Source organism: Electrophorus electricus, chromosome 4 (assembly GCF_013358815.1).
Source record: "Electrophorus electricus isolate fEleEle1 chromosome 4, fEleEle1.pri, whole genome shotgun sequence".
Classification (NCBI taxonomy): domain Eukaryota; kingdom Metazoa; phylum Chordata; class Actinopteri; order Gymnotiformes; family Gymnotidae; genus Electrophorus; species Electrophorus electricus.
In genome coordinates this window covers 13166736-13192178 of record NC_049538.1, presented here as the reverse complement: position 1 = coordinate 13192178, position 25443 = coordinate 13166736, and the positions used below count along the sequence as shown (strand labels likewise).

The 25443-nt window shown below is 49.2% G+C and overlaps 1 protein-coding gene and 1 long non-coding RNA gene across 4 annotated transcripts in view; one reads left to right on the top strand and one right to left on the bottom strand.

The window, feature by feature from the left end:
* Positions 1-514: 514 nt before the first annotated feature.
* The window catches only part of ets1 (v-ets avian erythroblastosis virus E26 oncogene homolog 1), a 33832-nt gene continuing 8903 nt past the window's right edge, over positions 515-25443 (top strand). The window contains exons 1-4 of one of the 3 annotated variants that reach the window (XM_027010087.2): positions 515-582; positions 2798-2889; positions 6383-6533; positions 24824-24943. In XM_027010087.2, the coding sequence (XP_026865888.2) occupies positions 2821-2889; positions 6383-6533; positions 24824-24943 (340 nt within the window). In that variant the 5' untranslated portion in view covers positions 515-582; positions 2798-2820. Of the gene's footprint in view, positions 583-2797; positions 2890-6382; positions 6534-14372; positions 14677-24823; positions 24944-25443 lie in introns of those variants that run through there. The other 2 variants (XM_027010088.2, XM_027010089.2) reach the window with 2 other exon arrangements.
* The window catches only part of LOC113577443, a 39241-nt gene continuing 36060 nt past the window's right edge, over positions 22263-25443 (bottom strand). The window contains exon 3 of the long non-coding RNA XR_003410628.2: positions 22263-22683. This is a non-coding gene — a long non-coding RNA (uncharacterized LOC113577443). The remainder of the gene's footprint in view (positions 22684-25443) is intronic.

Here is a 25443-nt window from a genome sequence, read left to right as displayed (position 1 = left end):
AGCTGCCGCTAACGCAATAACTGGGAATAGCCCATTCATGCTGCTTCCTTTCCAAAATTATGATCACGAGGACGTTGACTAATGCAGCTCCATTCAATCTCTTACCAAGTCACTCATGATTCAGATGTACATGTTGAGCGTAAATCTATACCATTCAATAGGCAACAGTATATAAAATGTAAATTAATTCCTTTGTTTAAAATCAATGTACAGTATAACTTATGTGGCTTCATGTTTAAAAATACTTCTGACAACCTCTGCCCAGGTCACGGAGACCGCTGACTATACACACACACACACACACACACACACACACACACACACACTAAAACTTCCCAGTATTTCCACCACATGAACGCGTGCACGTGACGTCATCGGGCTCGGACGGTTTGATAGATAACGGCGCCATAGGAGAGTCCTAAATCGTTTTTTGAGTGGACCCCGCTAATTGGCGAGGGTGGGACTACCCCGGCAAGTGCGCCTTATCCCTCTCAATACGGGCTGCGTCTGCGCGCCAGGTACAGAGGCGAGCTGGCAGCGAACCGTAACTCCAACCTCCAGAAGTTTTCCACGGAAACTACGGTAAGAATCAAGTTTTGTTGTGATTTTCTCATCGACTCTTTTGAGCTTTTGTCGTCAAGCTGCCTGAGTTGTACAATTATGGAAGATCGTAAAAACATTAGCGGCTGGTGGTCCCACGTCGGACTGATGCTTTGAAGTTGGGACTTGGAGGAGGATGAATCGATTCGAACGTGGAGGATGTCAGAATTGTGCAACCACACATATTATGAACGAGATTTTCTAATTACGCTTACAAACAAACATTTTGTTATATTTATGATGCAGTATGTTGTGCAATATCTGAATACTGGCAAATGCTAAGAACATAATTAACAAATAATAGTCTGAAACCGCAAAGGGAAATAATTTAGAAATACATACATTTGTTTTGATATATTATGATGTTTAATTAGTTTGAAAGCCTACCATTCTTGTCTTTCCACATTGAGTCTTTTTTTTTAACAAAACAAAGAAAAATTTATAAAATAGAACACAAGTGGGGTAGTTATTGTTGCAAGTTTTATTATACCTGTTTTTCACTTTTTCTACAAGAACACTATTTCTTTATAGCAGTTTATTTCTGATAGCATTTCCTTAAGTGTTGAATGACTGAATACTGGTGCAACCTCTGTAAGACCCATGCATAACAGTCACCTCAAACCTTGTCTGAGAATAACATAGCCACACTCCCTAAGCACTTCAAGATGTTAATACACACACAGGCACGCACACATGCACGCATGCTTATGTGTGCACACACACACACACACTCTCTCACACACACACACATGCATGCATGCATGCATGCTCACACACACACACACACACACACACACACGCACGCACATACACGTGCACGCATGCATGGACACACGCACCAATGTGTTGGGTGATTCCTCAGCCGCTAGGCTTCCTGTCAGTGAGTGTGTGCATCCTAAACTCCCTCCACAAACAGAATCCTCACAGCTGGACTCCAGCCCTCTCTGCTAATGCCCCGACTAGTAAACAGTGATAAAGAGAGGGCAGCAGTGTCGGAGGCGAGGGGAGTGGGAAGAAGCATGCGGGGTTCACAGCAGGTCTGGGTACAGCGGAGGAGTTCTCACTGGCTCATAGAGAGAGAGGGAGGGAGCGGTCACAGCAGGTCTGGGTACAGCGGAGGAGTTATCACTGCCTCAGAGAGAGAGAGGGAGGGAGTGGTCACAGCAGGTCTGGATACAGCAGAGGAATTCTCACTCTGCCTCACACAGAGAGAGAGGGAGGGAGCCCACAGGTCTGAGCACAGCAGGTCTGGGTACAGCGGAGGAGTTTTAGTTCGGCCTCGGCCATTGGACTTTGCTTTCAGGCTTTCATCCAGAAATCTCCCGTTTTTCTTATCCAGGGTGGTGAAGTGTACACTAATGGACCATTCATGTACAACGTGACCCTGGTTATAAAGTGAGTGAGAATCTGAAGCCATAATTAGTGAAATTACAGCTTTATTGAGGTAAAAAAAAACCCACACGAATGCCACGATTAGCTTTGGACATTCTTATTAAGGCAGGCCGTCTCTCGAGGTGTGCCGTCATGAAGTGCAATGATTAAGCACAGCATTGCCTTATCTGACGCGCCATGCCGTGCTGCTTGGGAGGGTTGTGCAATGCTGAACCGTTCTTGCGACATATTGTTCAGCATCTAGCTGCTTTATCTCTGAGCCATCAGCCTCCTTCTCTCAGCCCAGGTCGCGCCGCGTTTGACCGGCAGGCAGTTACTACACCTGGTTAGTAGGGCACCTGCCAAAGCCGTCGTACCTCCAACAAGCCCGATTGGATGATTGATGGGGGCGGACACCTCTGACAGCCCCACCCCTGCTGTGTGATCACCGCCAAGAATGCAGTCGAAACTTGGGGGTGGACAGCTCTTGGTTTTTTATATGGACCAGTTTTTTTTGTAAATTTTTAAGGTGAAATTTAAGGAGCTTCTGCACTTGTAGACATTTAATGAAGGGACTGTGTGCAGCCCAGCTTAATGAAAATTAAATATCTTGAACCTCAGCAATAAATGTAACACTGTAGCCACAACCCAAAGATCTTATCAAGATATTTGAATGTAGTATTGTTTAGCTTATTCCTAGATTGCTTCTTTTATATAACTATAACTATAATTTCTAATGAAGTTGCTATCCGAAGTGTTATGTCTCAAACATTTATTTCCTTCAAATGGTTAAGAGCCACACATGGTCTCTATCCCTCTGTCCCAGACTTCCAGAGTTGCTCCACAGCCATGAGTTACTACATGGATCCAGTTTCATCTTACCAGCCTCATCACCAGACTGACCGTCTGGCTGCAATGGTATGACATCCACATGCCACACACACTCACACATACTCTCTCACATCCACAAACACCCCATACATTATCCCTACTTGGCCTGAGCTGCCAATAGAATGGTGTGTGTGTGTGTGTGTGTGTGTGTGTGTGTGTGTGTGTGTGTGTGTGTGAGTCTTAAAACACAGCTCCTGGGCAATGGTCACTGGTACATAAATGTTATGTTGAAAACAAGCTCGGGCCTATGTTCTCCTTATAAAATGGTGTACAAAAAAGGTACCCAGAAATTTTGAGCCTCTAAATGAACAAGAGAAGAGAGTTCCTTTGTCTTTTTGTCATAGTATTTATTGTTTGGTTTCTAAAATTCAGTCACATTCATCAGGTAATTCTGTTGCAGGTAATTCCATTTCTGCTTATGTATGTGCAGTCTTTGTTCAGCCAGTATATGCTAATATAAACCTCATCTGAGTGAATGAGGATGGCAGCTCTGCACTCTGGCTGCATCCATTCTGCTACTGGGTATTTATGAAGGCCCCTGTTACACATGCGCCACTGTCTAATACTGCTTTATCACAGTTCAGAGGCGCAGGTCAGCTTGGGGCCAGTGCCATTAAATGAATGTGAAACCACAGGCATCACGCAATCCACCCTCCAAAAGGAACAACTGCCATGAAGCCTTTCTTCGGAAGAGCGAAGGCCAAAGTATAAAGAAGGAGATGTACAAAAAAAAGAGGGAAATAATGTTTAATCGACGTTTACCTCCTCTAAAACGCTCGCTGGCTGCATGGTGAGGTCAGCAGGGTTAAGGCAGGTCACCCATCCGGGTGCTGGCCCGGTGAGAGGCCACCTTCGGTCGTTCTGTGGCAGAACCGGGGGCGAGGGGGGGTGTCGGTGGGGCAGGCAAGCCGAGCGAAAGGCTGGCGATCGCAGCACACACAAGACATTCAGCCATCAGTATGCACAGCCTCGACCGGAGTGGGTGCTCGGCGCCGAGGAGCCCGGGCGGGTCACATGCTAATCGGCGTCCGACCCGGCTGGCACGTGCTAGGGCTGGGGGCTCGGAACCAGCGCACGCGTGTGCCTCGCACCTTTTGAAATTGAGATGAGCACTCTGTGGAGGCTACAGCAGGGGTGCCATCCACCGGGCTCATGAATTTACATGGAGCAGAGATGGAGGCGGGTGCTTTCTCCTCTCCCATTCGGCTTCTCTCGGTCCCTCCGTGAGAGAGAGACAGACGGAGACAGTTGGACAGAGAGAACCAGACAGTAGGTTTGTCTGTGTCATCAGTAGGGTCGTTAACAATGCAGACCAAGCACGGAGACAGCCCTGCACACTTTGGGCTGTGCTGTTCAGTTCAGTTCAGTTCATGAGTCTATCAGACACAATTCGGCCAAAGCAAAGTTTAGAACTTAACATGACAATAATGGTTATAATGCTTATAATTAACAAAATAATAATAAAAGTTTTAAAATGGGCCACTAAAAGATATAGATGTATAAGATGTATTATAGATGTATAAGAGCTAGATGAAACAAAATTTAGTAAAAACAGTAAATATATTAAAAGGATAAAGAAGATTATAATATACAGTGAGTGGTGTGGTGGGTGTCCTAATTCACTGTAAGTGTATTCATCGACAGGTGCTTATATTCTCTTTGAGCGTGTGTAGTTTCATTCTTTCAAACCTATTTAGTATTGAAATGCACTCTGGGGAAAGTGCAGGGAAGGCTAAACAAAGCATCCGTTCTATTCTTTGCACCGGCGAAGGGCTGACGAGAAGATTGCCTCGCTGACAGCTTTGAGTGCGTCACCAGCTCTCGGCAATCAGATCGTTAGTGCTTCTGATTTCACTGCTGATTTCTGAGCATCCTGTCTCGGTGGGAGGGGACGGGAGGGGATGAGAGGGGCCAACGCCCTGGCTGACTCTCTGCGGCCACCCTCTACCCCGTAAATCCCTCTCCAGGGCGCCGATGCTGATATTGCCATCGCGTGGCAACCTAAAGCCACAGACGGAGCTTAGGCTGATTAATGTAGGCCCCTGCTTCAGCATTACCAGATGGGCGGTCCTCCAGGCAACCTCACGCCCCATTCCTCTCTCACTGCCGAGCTGGGCTCCGGCGTTCTGGAGTTCCGGCGTTCTGGAGTTCCTGCGTTCTCAGATTCCAGGACAGCGTACAAATAATGAGTATGACGACAGGCCGAAAATGCCCCCCCCCCCCATTCCAGCAGGGGTCCTCTAATGGAGTCCAGCTGCTGCTACCAGACAACACTTAACAGGCAGGCAGGCAGAAAGGACAGAAGAGTGTTTGAAATCTGTTCTTTACCAGGAGTGACCACTGGACGTCCTCGTGCAGGGAAGCCCTCTGCTACTTTCAGTTTCAAACGGCTATATTCACAACACAAATATGGCCTCTCAAAGGGTCGGGTGGTGGGGGCTAACACTTTTTTCATCGTTGTAACGACAAAACCTGTTCTGTCAGTTTTAAAACAGCTAATGGATAACTCCCATCAGTTAATGAATTACATTACAAGAGTCAAAGCTAAATAATAAGGTTGGAGCTTAAGAGATGAATAATGATTTATTTATATTTATTAGACATATTTAGTTTACACTGACTATTAAAAAAAGTATCTGCAATGTTCAGTGTGCCAACTCCATTGAAAATAGGAACAGACCCAAGGCAGGTAGTGTGTGGTCTCTGATGGTGAGGTGATTCACATGTCTCCTAAATGCTGCTTTTCAGCTCTGCTGTGCTCACAAAAACAAATTCACTTCTGAGTGGTTTCAATTCTCATCAAGCCACTTTCTGCGTTCGTGTTGTGCTCACATGATTCTGTGTGGTGTGCTCTCAGAGCAGAGGACACTGATTTGGTGGTGTGGACGGATGATTCGTCCACTAGATGCATGTTTAGATTGTGGGAATTTCCGGGAGAATAGTGCTTATATCTACATCGCCTGTCTGCCAGTGCACTGCCCTGTTTCGGCTGTATTTCTATCAAACCAGTACAGACAGCAGAGGCCTGTAACTCTTTTATGTCTCTGTCTTTCGCTCTCTGTCTCTTATTCACTCTCTCTCTCTCTCTCTCTCTCTCTCTCTCTCTCTCTCTCTCTCTCTCTCTCTCTGACTTCCCCCTTTTCTGGCCTGACATCAGCACCCCATTGAGATCAAAGGGATAAAAAACGCTGCTCAAATGCGCAAGTTCAACAGAAATTCAAGCTCCCTTAGGCCACACAGGGGAATTCGCGAGCGAAAACCCAAGCACTTGCGCCGTTTGCTGCTGCGCCGTGCCTGTGAATGAGGGAGCTCTCAGACACAGTGACTCATTCAGATCTTTGCTTCTTAGTGTTTTGCACAGTGAAATGAGGTTGTCTGGCGTGGATGAGGCTTTTGGTAGCGTCTTAACTGTCACAGTTGCGAGAGCCGCACGGGAGGCTGAAGGCACCTGATTGTGTCTGCGCAGAAGGTGGCGGGCTCGTGATACTTACTGTATGTTTGTCTTTCTACGCTCTCGCAGAGACAGGCTGGCAGGGTGGCGGTTTCTATGGTAACACCGAGTCATCTCCCTGGGGTCTGCCAACCCCAGTATGCACCCCCTACCCGACCGTTGTACATCCATGACATCACCCTGCAGGAGGTACCCAATAGCCCTGATTTCTGCCCCAACGGTAAGAACCTGGTGTGTGTGTGTGTGTGTTGTGCAGGAGGGGAGGATGGATGGTGAATGAGATGGCAAACAGGCGACAATCATTTAACCTTCATAAACATTTATCCTTTCATTGCTGACCCACTAATTAGGTTTCATTGACTGCTCTTCATAAATAGCTTCAGCTTATCATCCATTGACTCGATTTCATAAAATGGCCTTATCTTATTTGTTGACTGCTCTTCTTAAACAGTAATGTAAAATAGTCTTCTTTTTCTTTCCTAACTGCGTCAGGGGCATTGTCACCTTTGGGCCATAAACACAAAAAGACATGTTCTAATGTGCAATAAAATAGTCCTTCGCTCTCCTTTGAATTGCTACACAGCTGAAGTCCATGTTCACTATTAGGTCACTCTTGTCATTCTAAAGCATAGAGCAGTATATTGTTCATGGCAAACAGAGGCCTTTGTGTGGGTGTATGAAATGACTGCGTGCACACACACACACACACACACACACACACACACACACACACACACACACACACTTTTGAGTAAGAGACAAGAAGGCATCTGGAAAAGGCATCACTCAGGGGTCAGTGTCCGTAGCGTCCCCCCAGGGAGCAGTGCTCTCTCTGCCCATTGTGTGTGTGTGTGTGTGTGTGTGTGTGTGAGACAGAAAGCATGTGGAGTGATGTGCTGGGGAGGGCTGCTGGTGAACACAGTGTGCACATACCCTGCATGTTTTAGGCTCCGACTTTCTTCTTCTGTCGTTTATTTAAAGTGGGAACATTCCTCCCAGTGTACCGCCTCTACTTGACATCGCCCTCCCTGATTTCACCATGATGTAGCAGGGACAGTGACACATGGGGTGTGTGTGTGCGTGTGTGTGTGCGTGCGTGCGCGTGTGTGTGTGTGCGTGTGTGCGTAACTGTTTGAATGTGTATATTTGTGCGTGTGCTTGAGAGTTTGTGTGCATGTCTGTATGCACAGGCGTGCGTGTGTGTGTGTGTGTGTGTGTGTGTGTGTGTGTGGGTTGAGATTCAGGCACCAGCTCCTCTCCGTCACCTCCCGAGCAGGATACAAGGGCACAGGGGTCCAACAGTGGCTGCCATTTTCCCAAGCCCTGCACCCCCATGGGAGCCCGAGCGGAGCAGAGCCCGCTCAGGGATGATGGGGTTTGCTGATGTTTGTTGCTTAACGCACACACACACACACAGCCTCAATCACTCCCAGCATATGTACACAAACAATATCAAATGGAAAAAGGAAAAAAAAAAGTTTTCTTGAACTTTTCTCTCAGAAATGCATGAGGTGACCCTGTTTTTCCCTGAAATCTTCAATGAGATCCCCTCCTAAACTAAACTACTGACTCCATACAACATTTTGGTCAACAACCTTTGTCTTCAATGTGTTTAGAAATAAAAGTTATATTACACAAAACCTGAAAACGTGCAGGAAACCTGACACAGGACATGCAAATCTTGCGCTTGGGTCCTGTGGTCTGTTCAAGGCCTTTGGCAGGAACGTGAGGTGTGATTTGAGCAAAGACGAAACTGGGAAATGAATGGGTGGAGGCTGGCGCGCGAGACGTGGAAACAGGCGCACGTGCCCCGACAGCCCGACCACCAAAACCAGGAACCGTTGGGCTGCCGCTGGAGCGCTTAGTGAAACTGAAACGGGGCGGCAGCAACTGCCACCGACCTCCTGGGGCCTCGGCGGCCAAGCAGACGCACAGACGTTAAAAAGTAACTCCTCAGGTAATAATTCCCCAGATTCCCTGGGCTTTAAGAAGCATTTATGCAGAACTGTGGGAATTTGTTCCCCAACGTCGTGCCAACGGATGACGGCCCAGTGACGGTAGAAGGTCCTTAACCATGTTGAGAAGGGGATGCAGGGTTTTTATTTTTTGAGGATGTTTGGGGAACATCCGGGGAATGTTCCGGCGCATGCTCGTGTCGGCCGCCACCGATTTGACTTTGCGCTTGGGCGTGGATTACGCCTTCCTCTGTGGCTTTGAACATTTTGGCGAGTGAGGGGAGGGAGGGGTGGGGGGTCTTTCATATTTCTGTAGGTGGGCTGACGTGGTGCATAATTAATCTGTGACACATTTCTGCGTAGGCAGGAAATGAAAGAAGGTGAAATATACATATATTATATATTTTTAGTGCAAGAGGCACATAATTAGAGGACACAAATGGGCCTGTGGTGACTGTAACATTGGGGCATGCTGGAAAATGGCCACCTCTTTTCATTTTCCAGGTGTGTTGTGGAATACGCATGCTCACTCACTGTTGGGGTGAGTGTGTGTGTGTGTGTTGTGACGTTACCCACTGCTGTGGCAGGTGCAGGCACTTAAAACCAGATCACACACTCTAAACTGCTCCTGTGATGCGTGTGTGAACTGCATGCTATGCTCCACTTTGGTCTGACTCATGTCACACAGTGTCATTGCATTTCGGTTCATAGTTAACAGGTCGATCGTTTGTAGTGCGTGCACGTGCACGTGCATATTGTCTGTGTGTAGGCCAGATGTAAAGGATGTGTCTTGGTAACAGCCATCCATGCCCATAGTCTTTGTTTCCTAGCATGCTCCATGCTGCTGTAATGTTTACACCAGGCCTCCAGTATGCTGGGCCTCCACACTAAACACCCGCTCACACACATGCTCTCCTAGAACACTGCACCAGTGCGCTCTCTCTCTCTCTCTCTCTCTCTCTCTCTCAAACACATGCACGCGCGCACAGGCACACACACATGTGTGCGTCTCCCAACCACAGACACAGGTGATGTGTTTGATGCCCACTGAAGACACATACTTTCATCCGTTAAATTGATGCATGTATAATGGGCTTTTGGTCCCAAAACTGCCAACTCCAGTGTGTCTGTGTGTGTGTCTGTGTGCGTGCGTGCCTGGATGCCATGCTAACAGCTGTGATATGCTGACCTGCTCCTTACGAGATGGGATTTGACAGCTGGATCAGGAAACTTGCAGGCTGATGCTGGGGAGTGCTGTGTGTATGTGTAGGTGTGTATACTGGTGTGGTGTCTGGTTGAGCGAACGTTTGTGTGTGTGTGTGTCTTTGGGGGAGTGGGGCGTAGGTTCCTCCGATGAGGCACGTCCTCCTGAGTGAAGGGCCATTTTTTTTTTTTTTTTTTTTTTTTTTTTTGTGGCTTAAAGTAAACAGGCAGCCGGCGGGGGTCTGGGGGTTATGGGAAAGAAGGAAACAGCGATGCTAATCAGCTCCGCACACACTTCCCCCGCCTATAAAACAAAATATGAGAGAGAGAGAGAGAGAGAGAGAGAGAGAGAGAGAGAGAGAGAGAGAGAGAGAGAGAGAGAGAGAGAGAGAGAGAGAGAAAATGAAATATTGTGCAAGGTGATGAGAAGGAATTGTTTAGCCCCATAAAGAGTGTGAGATGGTGCTGTTTATGAATCACATTAGTAATTCTGAGTGAACGCTATATCAAACTTCTAATGATGAAATTATTCTCAAGTTCCTGTTGAAGACAATTTTGTCTTCATTTCGAATCTTGTATTTATTTATGGAGGAGCATTACATTTCATTACAGCATATACTAAATAGGGGGAATAATACCTGGTTTGGGTCTGTTGCTGTTACAGTATAGAGACAGAAGAGAAACAAGATATTCTCAATTCATATGGGGTGTCGTATGTCTTGGCACTGTGTGTGTGTGTGTGTGTGTGTGTGTGCGCGCGTGCACACACTCGCACACATTCCTGCATTATATAAAATATTCATTATGATCCTAGCCCTTGACTTGTCAAATCAATGACTGGGAGTACCAAGGAGATTGTGAGCTCTTGGGGACAAGTGTGTGTGTGTGTGTGTGTGTGAGTGTGTGTGAGTGTGTGTGAGTGTGTGTGTGTGTGTGTGTGAGTGTGTGTGTGTGTGTGTGAGTGTGTGTGAGTGTGTGTGAGTGTGAGTGTGTGTGAGTGTGTGTGAGTGTGAGTGTGTGTGAGTGTGTGTGCGCGTGTGTGAGTGTGTGTGCGCGTGTGTGAGTGTGTGTGCGCGTGTGTGAGGGAGTGTGTGTGTGAGGGAGTGTGTGTGTGAGGGAGTGTGTGTGTGCGTGTGTGTGAGTGTGAGTGAGTGTGAGTGTGTGAGTGTGTGAGTGAGTGTGTGTGTGTGTGTGTGTGAGGGAGTGAGTGTGCGTGTGGGAGTGAGTGTGTGTGAGGGAGTGTGTGTGTGTGTGTGTGTGTGTGTGTGTGTGTGTGTGTGCGTGTGTGCGTGTGTGTGTGAGGGAGATTAACAGAGTCCTAGCAGATGCCCGGAGGGTGGACACGGGGAGAGGAGGAGGGAGACTAGGCCGATGTAATTGAATTAGTTCCACAATGGGGTGAATGGGCAGACACGTGGTGGAGCTAATGGAGGAGAGAGATGGCCATTTTAGCGGCGCTAATTGCTCTGAAAGAGCTGCGTCTTTGTTCAGCCTGCCTTCCCCTGTGTGCCGGGGCAGCAGGGGTCCAAGACTGCCTCTTCAAAGCCCCCTGCCGTTGCAGGAGCTCAGGAGCTCCCAGTGGGGTGAGGTGGCTGCTGATGTCCTTAGATGGAAAATATGGATCTTGTGTGTGTGTGTGTGTGTGTGTGTGTGTGTGTGTGTGTGTGTGTCCTCCTTTGCCTCATTAATTGTTAGTCACTTAAAACAGTTGTTTTTTTTGTTTTTTTTAACACTGTCGTACTTCTCTATGTATTACTTGATTGACTTTTTTTTAATTATTTATTTTATTTATTTATTTATTATTAATTTAGCAATTTTGTGTGGGCTCATTCCCATTCTGTCCATGTTGTTTTTAGTGTCAGAATAAGATCAATGTTAATCTTGCACACAAGTTCAAATGTCACTGTGCGTCCACTTGCTCAGAGCTTCTTTGTACCTCACCAAGCTCTGGATAACGTGTGAATAATGTCTGTGTTTGGCTGTAGGCCTGTGCGTTGGTGACCTGCTGACGTGCTCGACTGCACCAACCAGCTTCGTTGCCACGCTTGCACACAGCAGCAGACATCAGCTTCTGGTTTCATATCTCCTAAGTGGTGAAACCATGACAACGGCACACCTAGGATGAGAAAGGTAGACGTTCAAACCTTCCGCAGAGGTAGTCTCCGCCAGTCCTGGATCCGGCCTGAGCCACTGGGAGACTGCTGGGCAGATGCTCACACGACTAGCGGCTGTTGCCTCTTCTCCTCTGGGTTTGTTCCCACACAGTCCAGTCCTGACGGTGGCGGGGGGGGGCAGGCAATGTGTTTTTTCCATGGCTGTATCCCGGCGACAGCTTTGTTTTGGGGAATCAACAGCCTTGCGAGTTGGGAGAGGTAGTCCGGGTTGGAGGATGAATGAATTTCAGATTTGTGAATCAACCCGGAATTCCCTCAAGCCAGTAGTGAGTGCATCCCGAAGTCGGGAGTTTTCCATGTTCCAAATTCTCCACAAACTAGTTAGGAATGAAACAAACTGCATGTTCAAGATCGTGGTGATGGTGCTGGTGATGTAGAATTGAAGCTCCCGCTGCCATGAGTGTGATTCTGGAATTTTTTCCCATCCTTTCAGAGACTTTTCACATCTCTCAACTAATTATTTAGATATGTATTGCTTTGGAAAGCTACAGCTTGGCTGGGAAAATGTGACACATACGTGAGCAGGGCCCCCTCTGTCACTAGCGCTAACTCACTGCTGCAGTGTCCCACTCACAGGCTCTTGTGGCATTGATGTCCAGTTGCTCAGAAAGAACTTCCATCACATCAAAGCAACATGGAAAAAATGACAGACTGCAAGTTGATTCCTCATCCCCCCACCGGCCATCTCCCATAAAGAGAAAAACTCCACTCAGCGAGCCCTGCCTATGATATTAGTCAGCAACCCCATTAGACTTAATGGCGGCCCCTGGGCATTGAGGAGCCTTGCCTGTCCTTTTAAAGACTATACAAGGAGCTCATTAGGAGCAAAACAAAGAAGTCTGGCAAGAGGAGGAGGGAGAGAACGAGTGAATGAGTGAATGAGTGAATGAGAAAACGAGTGACTGAAGGTGGGGGGGGCGTGGAGCACGCGGAGTAAGAGCCCTTTCTCTGCCCTCCTCCAGCTCGACAGACTCGATGGGTTCTCGCGAGGCCCAAACCGCAGAAGCCCCCTGCAAAGCTCCGGAAGCCTGCACCGATCACTCATATCTGTCATCTGAAACGCTATCCAGACAGCCTAATGGGCAGCGCGCTGAGGGATCCCTGTTTAAAAATCCATAGCTGATCAATAACGTCGGCTCCCCTCTCCCTCTGATCCATTTGGAGGTGGGTGGCGCAATCCGGGCCGCCTCTCGGAGAGAGCAGCCGGTATTGACCGGCGTAACAGGGTTAGTCTGAGTAACCGATCTGCCGGCTGGCTCTGTACTTACTGTCCACGCCAGCCTGCTGCCAAGAAAAGGCCTCTGATTTAAAACGGAAGAAGGAGTGCATTCGCGCTCAACCGTCCCGGCGCGGACGAACCTTTTCCGGCAGCCCCTCTCGCGGCCATCGGGACCGTCAGATTCCACTTGGGAAGTGAGCTGATCTGCGCGTGACGATTGGGATGGCAGTCCGTTACCATGGCAGCTAATTAACTTAGTGGCAGTGTACACACCGGTCCTCTCCCCCTCTCTCCATCTCCAGCTCCGTGTGCCACAGCCATGGACAGTGATGGGCAGCGTCTCGGCCAATTCACCCTGAGTTTGTTCCGGGTCTCTCGGTTGAATCTTACACCCCTCCATGTCCCCTTGGAAAGGCAGAAAACGACAGATGCGATGGTGAAAAGGCGAGTTAGGCAGGTTTTTGTAAATGGCCACAATGGTGTAATGGAGTCCCCTAACTACATCCTAAAAGAAGAAGAGCGAAACAATTGTGATGGTGGCTCAACGGTGGCGTACACATCCACACAGCTCTGACGGAGCCAGATTATGGTCACGGTTAGAAGCCCCCCTGTAAGAATGCTGAAGGTATTGATCTAGTGGAGGAGGACAGGAAGCTCTTGGAGGTGTTTATGAGGTTTGGGCCGGCGATACGAGGGCCCTCGTTAGCCCCAGGACAGTCACACACTCGCAGCCAGACGGCTGTTTCACTGAAGGTTATTACTGATGTATTTCCAATAAGTGCAAACACAGACGTGTTGGGGTTTGGGGAAAGAGAGGAATTGTTAACATCCTTTTTGTGGTGTATTTAACATGGTTTACAAATAGACTGATGGTGGAGTTAGGAGATGAGATGTATATGTGGTTTGGCATAGAGTACCACTAGAATAACAAATAATGATTTATGTGTGTGTACTATTAGTGATATCACAAGTTGAGCAAGCAATGTCGATTGCATCACTGTAGTTAGAAATTTTTGTTGTTGTTGGTGAGTTTTTCAGATTGCTCAACGCTGTTCACCGTGAGTATGGACACGATGTGACTTCTGTTTCTTTGTGAAATCGCCCTCTGTGCCAACATCTTCCTCCTGTCTTTAATCGAGTACATGGTAGTGCGTAAAAGCAGTCAGGAAAGTTCTCAGAACTAATGACAGCCATGCGTCTAAAATAACTACCAAAAGCTTTTTTTTTGTTTTTTTTTTAGGGGGGTGTTGGGGCAAACGTGATGGTTGTATATGGGTCCCTCTTGACAGAACACGAAAATGTAACAATAAGAGCAGAAAGGAATGTAATTGAATCGTGAATCGTTCTTGACGCCGCCCATTCACGGCGTCGTCTGCCTCTTCCGCGCCGAGGCGAACAGCAACGCCCCGGCGGAGGTAGAGAGAAGGAGAGAGGGATTGAAAGATTGAGTGAGAGAAAGGGGAACGGCAGAGAGAGAGAGAGAGAGAGAGAGAGAGAGAAAGAGAGAGAGAGAGACAGAGAAAAGGGGGAGAGAGAGAGAGAGGGGACAGGAGAGAGGGAGAACGAAAGAGAAGTTTGAGAAATAGGATATCATTACTGGGGGGGGAAATAAAGGACAAGGATATTTTTAATGTTTTCTTCAGTAAGTTGAATCCACAGCGGACCCGAAGGAGTGCGAGTTGTTGCGTTGTGTGTGGACCTATAATAGCGAGGGAAACAAAACCGTTACCGAGCACACTGAATGCAAGACCATGACGGCAGCTGTCGATATGAAGCCGACGTTAACTATAATAAAATCTGAAAAAGTGGACGGTGAGTGAAGGAAATGTTTATGTTGTTGTTTATTTTATTATTATTATTATTGTTGTTGTTATTTACAATCGTTTCGGACGGTTTGATGCTGATGGTCGATGACCGTTTTTCGCAAGCCTCTGTGTACAAGTCATTCGTGCTGACTAACTTTTGCGCTGACTTGACCCGTTAGAGGTCTTCGCGTGTGGGCTGCTCGATGCGGTTTATTAAATGGGCTCATTTATCTGGGCATCTAAACCATGTTTCGGTGAGTGTTCACGATGACAGTTGGAACAGCGCGCAACCCCACGTAGCTCAGAACACAGTGCTTTCTATGAAGCGCTCCAGATGTGCCTATCAATTATTTATTGCCTCTCAGGGTGCAGGAACTGCAAACCAGCCTAACTGGGGGAGCGATGTTGTATAATTTTCGGAAATAAATGTTCATTGATGTAAGTGTATGTGATTCGGATAACAGTATTTCTTAAAAGTCCGTGCATCAGTGCGTTTGTAACGGTATGTTGTAAAGTTGCGTGCGGGGGGTTGGGTCGGGCGTTGGTATCAGAGTTAATGACAATGTAGCGGTGACTTACATAATACCGCACTGTGCATGCAAAGTTTACGGGTTGCGGGTCTTGCTTGTTTTTTGAGCGTTTCCGTCAAAGGCTGTTTCTGACAGCAACAGTTATGTCATCCACGGCTCTATAAGACTACCTACAGGGCTACTTTCCCCTTAAAAACAGATATCATTACTGCATATCTAAGTTTCCATTTCAGCACGTGTTTGTCTGCGCTCCTCTCTCGCTCCAACGACCCCCGCCGGCGCCCCCATTGGCCAGTGCTGACAGAACTGTACATGTCACGATTATGCTTCAAAAACCATTCGTACCACATCACGCCAGTGTCCCAAGGTGGCGTGTGTGGGTGGAGGCAGGCGGGCGGAGGGGTGTGTGTATGTCCTGGGCGCAGGCAGGGCCGGCAGTGTGGCTTTAAGCCGTCAGCATGATCATCCTCCCACTCATGGCCCCAGCAGGAGACTGGAGATCCCAGGGATGAGGTGATGAGTGTGCAGGCTGGTTAATGCTGAGAAAGAGGGAGTGTGTGTGTGTGTGTGTGTGTGTGTGTTAGTGAGAGAGGGTGAATATAGCCTTAGCCCTGTTGTACATTCGTCCAATGCACTTTTAGAATCTGACCTTGTTTCTGCTCGGTCAGGGGGTGGACCGAGTTCAGCAGCCACATCTTTATTTCCTGAGAGTAAATGCTGACTGTTATAATCTCTCTCTCTCTCTCTCTCTCTCTCTCTCTCTCTCTCTCTCTCTCTCTCTCTCTCTCTCTCTCTCTCTGTGCGCCTATGTATCTGTCACACATGTACGCATGCGCGTGCGCACACACACACACACACACACACACACACACACAATTTACTCTCACACACCAGCTGTACATCATGGAAACCTGTGTCAAACTGAAAACTGACTCCTGCCTGGGTGTGAGATATGAATCTCTATATAATACACAGGCGCACACACGCGCACACACACACACACACACACACGCGCGCTCACGTGCACATACACACATGCGCACACATGCACACATGCTTTATCAAGCACAGGGAAACACACTCGTATGCTATTAAGAAAAAAAAATGCTGATAGTCACATTGAAGTTGCCAAAATGCTGCGCTGTCTTGCAAAACCATTTCACAACACAGGCTCCCTCTCAGTAGGTCATCTGAGTCAAAGACTAGACTCTCAGAATGAGACGTGTGGGAAGGTGCAGAAAAAAGTATTTTGCGTGTGTGCACTCATGGTGTTTAGGGGTTTACATCACGCACAAGGAGACAGGTAACAGGCAGGACACCTGTGGGTCTGCTTAGCTGATGAGTGGACTCCTGACCTCTGGCTAGTTTTAAATTAGTCTTACATTAGTCTTAGAAGAGAAGTTGAAGGCATTCTCTCTCTCTCTCTCAAGCTCTTTCCCCATCTATATTCTGTCTCTTTCCCTCCCTCTTCTTCCGTTTACACAAAGGTGATGAATTGTCAACATAAATGAATGAAGTCGGGAGTCACAAAAAAGTGGTTGTGAGTTAATCTGAGATGGTTTAAAGACAATTTATTCTGAAGACAAATAGAGGAAGAAGAGACAATGGAGACGAGCACTTTTAGGTTCCTAAACAGGGGGGCCTAAATAAGACCGTGTTTACTCAATTGCACGTGGTGCACTGCTGATGCTGAGAACAATGCAGAGAGATGGACAGGTAGCGTCTATGGTCACGCCGAGGGTTGTGCTGATCACACGTGGACGCGATTGTCTCCTGGTTGTCTCGGTCCACGTCTCGCGCCAGGCCTGAACCTCTGCTTCCTCCAGTGAATGAAGCAGCATCAACAGTCGGAGCATGCCGAAAGAGTACACGGGGCTGCTTCTTTCATGTTGGACAAAAGAACACTTAATATGTCCAAATGGGTCACCAGAAACATGAGCGAATGCCAAAGATCACCTCTCCTCCCACTCATTTCAGGCTGCAGAAATGTGTAGGTCTTCAAGAGATTGTTGCTCTCTCTCTGTATGTGACTGTGTGTGTATGTGTGTGTGTCTCTGTTGGACGCCAGGGTTCACCGAGTGACAGGAATGTGTAAAGGCTGGGTGGGCTGCCTGCTGCCCTCTTTTATCTGATTAAGACACTGAGCTCGATCAGCTCAAACCACACACACACACTTGCACACACTTCACAGACATGCATTAGCAACATTTTCAGTTTTCATCAGTTGCACCGTGCAGCCTTGAGACATAATAACCTGACAATACCCTTGTGGTCCTAGCTAACGCCAGCAATAGAGCCTGCTCTGTGACCCTTAATAACAGCGTACTAAATCCATCATAAAAAATATAATCTGCTTTGTGTCCGTCTCTGTTTGGGATTTGATGAGCTAATGCTATTTCAAGAGCTAGCAGCGTCTGCCAGTCATGCGTTCTTTGCGATACATAAGAAGACCCAGAGATGGCCGCCTGTTCCCTTGCTGCCGACCCGGCCCGGCCCGGCCCGCCGTGGGACCTTCCCAGCCGGGCTGCGGGCATGCCCGGCAGCTGTGCAAACACGGACCTGCGTGAGCCACACTGCTGTGAAGTGAGCAGCTGGTGAGACAAAACAAATGAGTAGTTCCTGTAGTCCCTTGCTCATTTTTGAACCACTCTCTGAACATTTTAACGGCCCGGGTCGAAAGTCTTTTTTTTTTTTTTTTTTTTTTTTTAAACGAGGAGTAAGGCATGGCACAGAGTTGTCGGTCAACTACTTCATTGCGCCTGCATCACTGATAATCGGGAGGCGGAGTTTGTTTTACGGACTAATGCAGTTCACTGCACACCGATGGAATGGAAGCACCATCGTGAAGGTTGAGCTTTGAGCTGCAGCCACACATCTCCACCTGAAACGGTCTTGCTTGTTGGTTGCATGTGCTGGCGTAATGACTCCCCCGTGGCTAAATGACTCCTCTTTTCAGGATTCCTGTCTCGTGACTGCTTGTTAAAGGGAAGAATAAACATGCTTGGCCGTGAAAGGGAGCGTTTACCTGAGAAACAACTAAACAGCTGCGTGTGCCAGAGTGGCATAATCTCTAACGAGAAACTGTGATGGCGGTTTGAGAAGCTGCTGACCTGTTGGCGCTCAGACGCGCTCACAAGGTCTGTGACCCAGTTTTGCTTTTTTCTTTCTTTTTCTTTTCTTTTTCACCGTGCTGTCTTCTCAGCAGCCTGTGCGTCTCCAGCGCGCCACGCAAAGAACCAAAACAAAAACGAGAGGATTGACGGCGTGTCTCCGAGCGAAGACCCCCCCCACCCCCCCCACCGCCTCACTTTTTATAGCACGTCATTCCTGCCCTCTCCCTCCACGTCTTGCTTCCCCACTCATTTTTTTCCCATCCCTTGTTCCCTATCTCTTCCCTTTGTGGTCCACATGCTCCTCTCCCTTCTTTTCCTCCGGCTCCCCGGTTCCTCATGTGGTGTCTGTCTGCCGCTGCGTCGCCTCACTCCAGCCGCTCGTAATGGGCTAATTACTGAGTCACAGCTCTGACGGGAGCCCTCCATCTGCCCTCTCCGTCACTGGCTCCGCCTACACACTCCAAGCCTGCTGATTGGCTCCAGCGAGCCTCCTTGGTGGCAGACGGGGTTGGAAGACAAGCAAGCCAGCCTGGGTCGGTGTCTCCGGTGCTCCGCGCCGGCCTCCAGGCCCCCCGTCTGTTTTTACTGGCGTCTCCTAGGCAACGCAGGCGCCGTGAGCCTGTCGCTGTGACGAGGAGGGCAGCTCTGGGTTCTGCTATGGAGATCAGAGGTATGTCCGGAGGTGTCCGGAGGTGTCCGGAGGGCCTCTCTCTGCTCTTCTCTGCAGGACCAGGCCCCAGGCCTCCCATCAGCATCCCCTCGTCCTCCGACCACCTGTTTTTGGACTCGGGGGTTCCAAGCTGCTTTTGTAATCATGCCGTTTCTGCATGAAGCCCTCACCAAGAGGAGGGCCCCCGTGGCCTGCGCGTGCGAGCACGTCACATCCCCGCCCGTACCCCCGGCTCCGCCTGCCGTCCCAGGGTCGCGCGAGCGCCTCCTCTTCCCACCCTGGAGAGGCTCCCGGCGCCCCTCGCGGTCCGATGTGGCCTTCGACGTCACACAGCGTCCATGGCAGCACCAGCTGTGGGTCACGTGGGCCCACAGAGCCGGGCCAAGCTAGCCATTAGCAGCTCGCTTTATTAGTGCCAGTCAAAGGAGGGCGTTGAAGTTTGGCTGTCCGTCGGTCCGTCGGTCGGTTGGCTTTAACACGCGCTGCATTTGTGCTTCAGTCAAATTTTGGAACCTACAAAACGGGAAACAAATGCAGTGAACTCGTGGGTGTCCTTTAACTTTTGTACCGTTCCACTCCATGAATACAGGCTAGACTGATGACGATGTGCATGACGATGCATTGTTACCATGGAAACCATGTGCCCTAAATGGTTTGTTGTTGGGTGTCACTTTGATGATGCCAAAAGAGTGCGGCTGATACACATGCCATCTCCAGTAAGCTGACTGTCATCTAAGATTTTCTCTTTCATATCGCCTGCCTCTAATTCCAGGCTTCTATTTCCAGCTCGTGACATTCAGGACTGCTGCTTGTGATCTTTCTACCCGCCATGTAGATAAGTTGCTAATTGGCTTTTTTTCAACCCAAACTCTAAACATGGAACTTTGCATTTCAGGCCTTAGCTGAAGAATACACACGCGCGCACACACACATACAGATGATTGTAAAACAAGGCAAGAATGCATGGCCCGTTACATGAAAACACTGCGGTCTGCAGGGAATTCATTTAGTGAGACGCATCTGTGGGCCCTCGGACGGCCTCGCAGTACACAGAAACCATTAGCCACGGCGCCGTTAATTGTGTACAGCCCTTTCCCCCACTAACTCAGTCCGGTGTTACAAAGGCCTGCCCAGCCAGAAACGTAACCTGAGCCCAACCGAACGTACACATCTAACAGTTTCTCTCTTCTTTCGCTCGGCAGGCTTTTCTGTCCCCCAGGGTCAGGTGTTCTTAAGGTCTGTGGGGAAGGGCTCGGTGCGTCGGAGGAGGACATGAGCAGGGGGGGGAGGGGATGACGATGATACTGTTGGCAGTTTGCTCGCCTGGTGGGTGTAAACGGTGTGCGCAGGGCCTCCAGTCGACCGTGTCGTCGTCACACTCGAGGTTCTCCGAGTTGAACGTGTGCGTGTGCGGTGCATGCGGTGCACGCTTGCCGCCCCCCGTGCATGCCGATGCATCTGCACAGAGTGCAGTGCAGAACCCGCTGCCACAGCACATTGGTTAAAGGTACTGATATCTCGCTGACCTGCAGCACCCTAAAAAAAAAATTGCACCTTGCACACACTGGTGCTTTTTCGTAAGGGAAGACTTCTTTTCTATCCTGCAGTAATATCAGAAGTCACAGAGGGAGAGAGGTGGAGCACAGGGGGAAGGAGTGCTACCAGAAGCTGAAAGTAAGGGATATAAACTCGAGTCTGGGGGGTGAGTTCTCATACCCTCTGATTCATGAAGAACAGTGATAATTATGTGAATCCCCTGGGTGATTCCTGAATGATGGTGTTAGTGAAGTGTGTGTGTGTGTGTGTGTGTGTGTGTGCGCACGCATGTGCGTGTGTGTGGGGGTATCCAGCGTCTTGGCTTCTAAGAATAGCAGCAGTGTTCTGGAGCGGGGAGATCCCCCTGCCCGTGGTCCCAGCCGGCTGGCCGGGCTTGGCACTGCTTCCGTGGCCCGCTACTATTCCTGTCTCGGCCTGGCCCTGTCCGCGCTCCCATTCACATGGAAATCCAAACAGTGGGCAGAACAAGTGGCTCTCTCACCCCGGGCCACACCCCTGCCCCGGGTCCCCCTCATTCCCCCTCCTCAGCTTGCTCCGGCTGGGTGAATGCCTCTCCTTCATCCCAAACTGATTTTACTGCCTCTGTCTAACATGCTCACAGAGAAAGTCAGAGATAGAGATCTGTAACCAAGCGTTCATAGCTGATAGCGTTCTCACGTCCAGGTGTCCCGGGGTGGTGGGTGAAGGTTGGGGGTTTGTAGTCCTGCTCTCAGACCCCTACAGAGTCTCTTGAAAATGGGGAGCAGTGAAGTTTCCCCACTGAGTGCAAAGGCAGACTCTGCTGGTCCCTCACTCGCTTTCTTTTTCTCTCTGGGTGAAACCTCAGTTTTTCTGTCTCTTCATCTCTTTCTCTCTTATTCTCCCTGGGCATGCAGCCTCTGTCTCTAAAACGCTTCTGCTTCTCTCGCTCTCCTTCCCTGTCTCTGTCTGTGTGTCTGTGGTTTGAACTGGAGCTGGGCTTTCTGCACGAAGACGATGCTCACACACAACCCCGCAAATACAGAGTGGGACAGCAAGAGACAGAGCTGCATTGTAAATCTGAGATATGCTAATCTGACATATAGACTCAAATAAACCAGACACAACTGAAGCCTTCACAGGCTTAAATATCTTCCAGAGTTTTGAAAGGCCCACATGAGCCAGCGTGGCTACACTCCCACTCATTTTCACACACGCAACATTAGGACACACACACACACACACACACACACACACACACACACACACACACACGTAAACACAATTAAACCCAAAGCCTGAGTCTATTTATAAGTCCAGTCATCCAGTACCCTCTTTAGTCTGTAGACAGAGGTCTGACTGCACTGTGTTACTGGACCCCTGAATCAATTGCATGGCGTTCTTTATGAATGAGTGCTCTCAGATCAAAGGGTGGGGCCTTGGTCGCCGTGCCAACGGTGATGTCATCCCTCTGAAGCACTCCATTCATGCATACTGTCTCGTGATGGACTTGCATTACAGATGGGTGAATCACTCGCCCCTCGCCCCAACACACCCCACTCCCCCGGGCAAGCGCTCGCATCCCGCTACGATAATCTCAATTTCACAGCCCCCGGCCTGGGCACAGAGCCTGCTGGTTTGGTCCACAGGGCAATGCAGGACACACACACACGCGCGCGCACGCGCACACACACACACACACACACGTTCTAGGTGAACTGTCCCAGTAAGACATCATAAAGGTTTATGATAGTATACTCAAGGGATGCCATTTTTACTGTGTGTTCAGTACAGTACACAAGAATTAGTTGTGCAGTCGTGTTTAGATTAACGATCAGTGCAAAGATGCTATCCAGATGTTCCGTTATAGTGGAACAAAACGAGGTTCTCAGTGGGTCTCAATCTGCCTGTCATATGACTGCTTGGGTCAATCGAATGACACCTCGTGAAGGTTAGACATCAAAGCTCTGGGACTTGTGAGTCCCCACTGTCAGTCATGGTGATGGATGTGCTAAGCCACTGACCCCGGCCGACACCCGGCCTGACAGGAGACATGATGAGATTATGGGATAAATTGTGGAATAAGGAAGTGGCAGAGAGTATCTTCAGAGTCCGTGTGCAGCCGAGATGAGTCCACACCTGCGTCGTCTCGTCTGGGCTGCCATGAAGTCTCAAGGCTGTGGGTTCTAGAAGAGAGAGATTGAGAGGGTGAGCATGGGAGAATGAGAGAGCGTGAGACGGAGGAAGTGAGTGAGCGAGACGGAGGAAGTGAGTGAACGAGAAGAAGAACGATCGTGAAGGGGAGAAAGGGAGTGCGTGAGAGCATGTCCATATTAAATAAAAGGGCGGTCACTTCAATGTCCAGCCCTCGTTCCAAGCAGCTGTCTCTCACACAGAGCTGTGCTTTGAGCTGTGCCAGCTAGAGGGGTGACAGAGATGGCCGTCTTCTACCTGCTGGCGTTTCAACGGCGGGTGGGGTCAAAGGTGACCGAGCTACCGGTGCATGTCGTTAACCCACCATGCGCCCCGCTGTTCGAACACAGTGTTTATCTTCACTCCGAATCATGCCCTGATGTTGCCGAAGAAATGTGTGTGTGTGTGTGTGTCCGTAAGTGTTTGTGTATATACACATGTATAAACTAAAGAAGCGACAGGAGAAATGGAACAGCAGTCGTTAAACATGCGTGCACCGCACATACGCTTTGTGAGGATTTCACGAGAGGCTGACTGGTGAACGCTGCCTTTGGTTAATGGGAAAATGGGGCTCTTTTCCCGCACGTGTGAATTGCCTGGAGCAGAGTCGTTGGAATGGCTTCCCTATTGCTCAGTTAAGGACCGGGGGGTGTGTGGGGGTGTGTGTGTGTGTGGGGTGGGGGGGGTGGGGGTTGGGGTTGAGGTTGCGTTCATACTGATCGAGCCACACATGGGTGCCAAATCACTTGTTGGCATCCATTTAGACACGCTGTTTAGTGTAATGCTGTCAGAAATCTGTAGAGAGGGAGAGAGCAATGATTAGAGGGAGACATTAGAATGAGAGGGCAGAGAGAGGGGGAGGATGGAGGGAGGGAGGGAGGGAGGGAGGGAGAGAGGGAGGGGGGATGGAAGGGAGAGAGGGAGAGAAGAGAGGAAAAAGGAGAGATAGAGAGAAGCATGTGGAGATACCAGAGCATCCAGATGTCAATTAAAAATCAGACCCAATGAAAAAAAAGATACTAGACACCCTCGCGCTCGCAGACACTCACACACACCCACACATACACGCAGGCAGACACTCGCGTACACACACATACACGCAGGCAGACACTCGTGTGAGCACACACGTGCGTACATACATTCCTGACCTTGCTCTCACTTTGGACTGTAGGTTGATCGTGTAAGTCTGACGTCATATTTTGTGACACACTGCTCGTCAGACATCTCCTTTTTAGGTTCTGCGTGAGTCACATAAGATCCTACGTTCCACGAACTCTGAATTGTGCGCGTGCGTGCGTGCGCGTGCGCGCGCGTGTGTGTGTGTGTGTGTGTGTGTGTGTGTGTGTGTGTGTGTGTGTGTGTACACGCTCTGTGTGCACCACTCAGAGAGGCCCGTCAGCCTCTGTGATATTTCCTTGGGCCTGGAGGGGATTCCCTGCGTCTCCTCCTCATGCGTCCTCCTGCCGCTCTAATTGGATCAGGGCTCGTCATCGGACTCTGTTTAACTCATCAAAGGAGGCTCTGTGTCCCGCTGGGTCCCGCGGACTGTGACGGCGGTTCCACCCGACACTGCCCGACTGTTCTGGCCTGACATCACTGCCCTGCAGCCACGACCTCTCACCCCTGCCGACGGGCCCCTGGTGACAGAAGCCCATCTGTGTGCTGTTTGGGGACAGCCTGGGGTTATGGGTAGGCACCGGTGCTTGACCTGGTGAGCTGTAGTGTTTGAAGGGTCCAGCGAAGCCAACAGTTGCTGAGGAGATCCAGAGTGTGTTGTGTCGTACGGCCTTACCAAACTCAGACAGGCCTCAAACTGAGCGATACACACACGGGAGCTGAAACTAAATGGACTCCTGAATGACCGTGAGTCACGCCACAGAAGTTCTAGGCTGGTCTCAGATCAGTGCAGGTTGGCTGTTTATGCGGTGTACGTCCTACTTTGGTGTGATGTCAAACAATGTCACCATCAGCTAGTCACTGGTGATGTGTGAATTATAAATCCGAACTCTTTCAAAAGTCAAAATGTGCGTCTTTATTTTGCAGGAGCTGAAATGCTTCAGGCTGTACCCTTGATTGCTGGCGGTGTAATTTAACCCCGAATATTCTGTGTGTGTGGGTGTGTGTCCGTAACAGATCTGGAATGTGGAGACGTTCCTCTGCTGACTCCAGGGAGCAAAGAGATGATGTCACAGGCCCTGAAGGCCACGTTCAGCGGCTTCACCAAGGAACAGCAGAGACTTGGCATCCCTAAAGGTACTGCTCCGCCTCTTGCCCCGCCCCTTGCCCCTCCCCTTACTATTCTTAATTTTCTTTCAAGAAGGGACAGTGCGTTATGCTTTAAATGCATAAATGCATTTTATTTTTCTGATTCTCTTCCTTTCTCGCTTTCTCCTATAACCTCCTTTCTCCCTGTCTGTCCCTCCCTTGATTAAAAGACACGAGACCCCTTTTAGCCTGTTTTAAACAACGTGGGACGCTCTGTCCTCTGCTTCTGTCTTAATTATTAGATTAGAGTGCTTGGGTCAATCAGATGACGCTTCAGACGGCAGTTGCTTGTGAGTGTCTTTGCCAGCTGTAGACTCACAGCTCCAAATGGGATTGTTTTTGCTCCAGGGTAAAAACAGCAAAACAAAAACAACAACAACTACAACAACAAAGTCCATATGGGTATTCACGTTTTTATGCAGAATTGGACTAAAGACCCCAGGAATAACGGATAACTGGCAACACTCAGTACGTGAGTGTCTTATAAG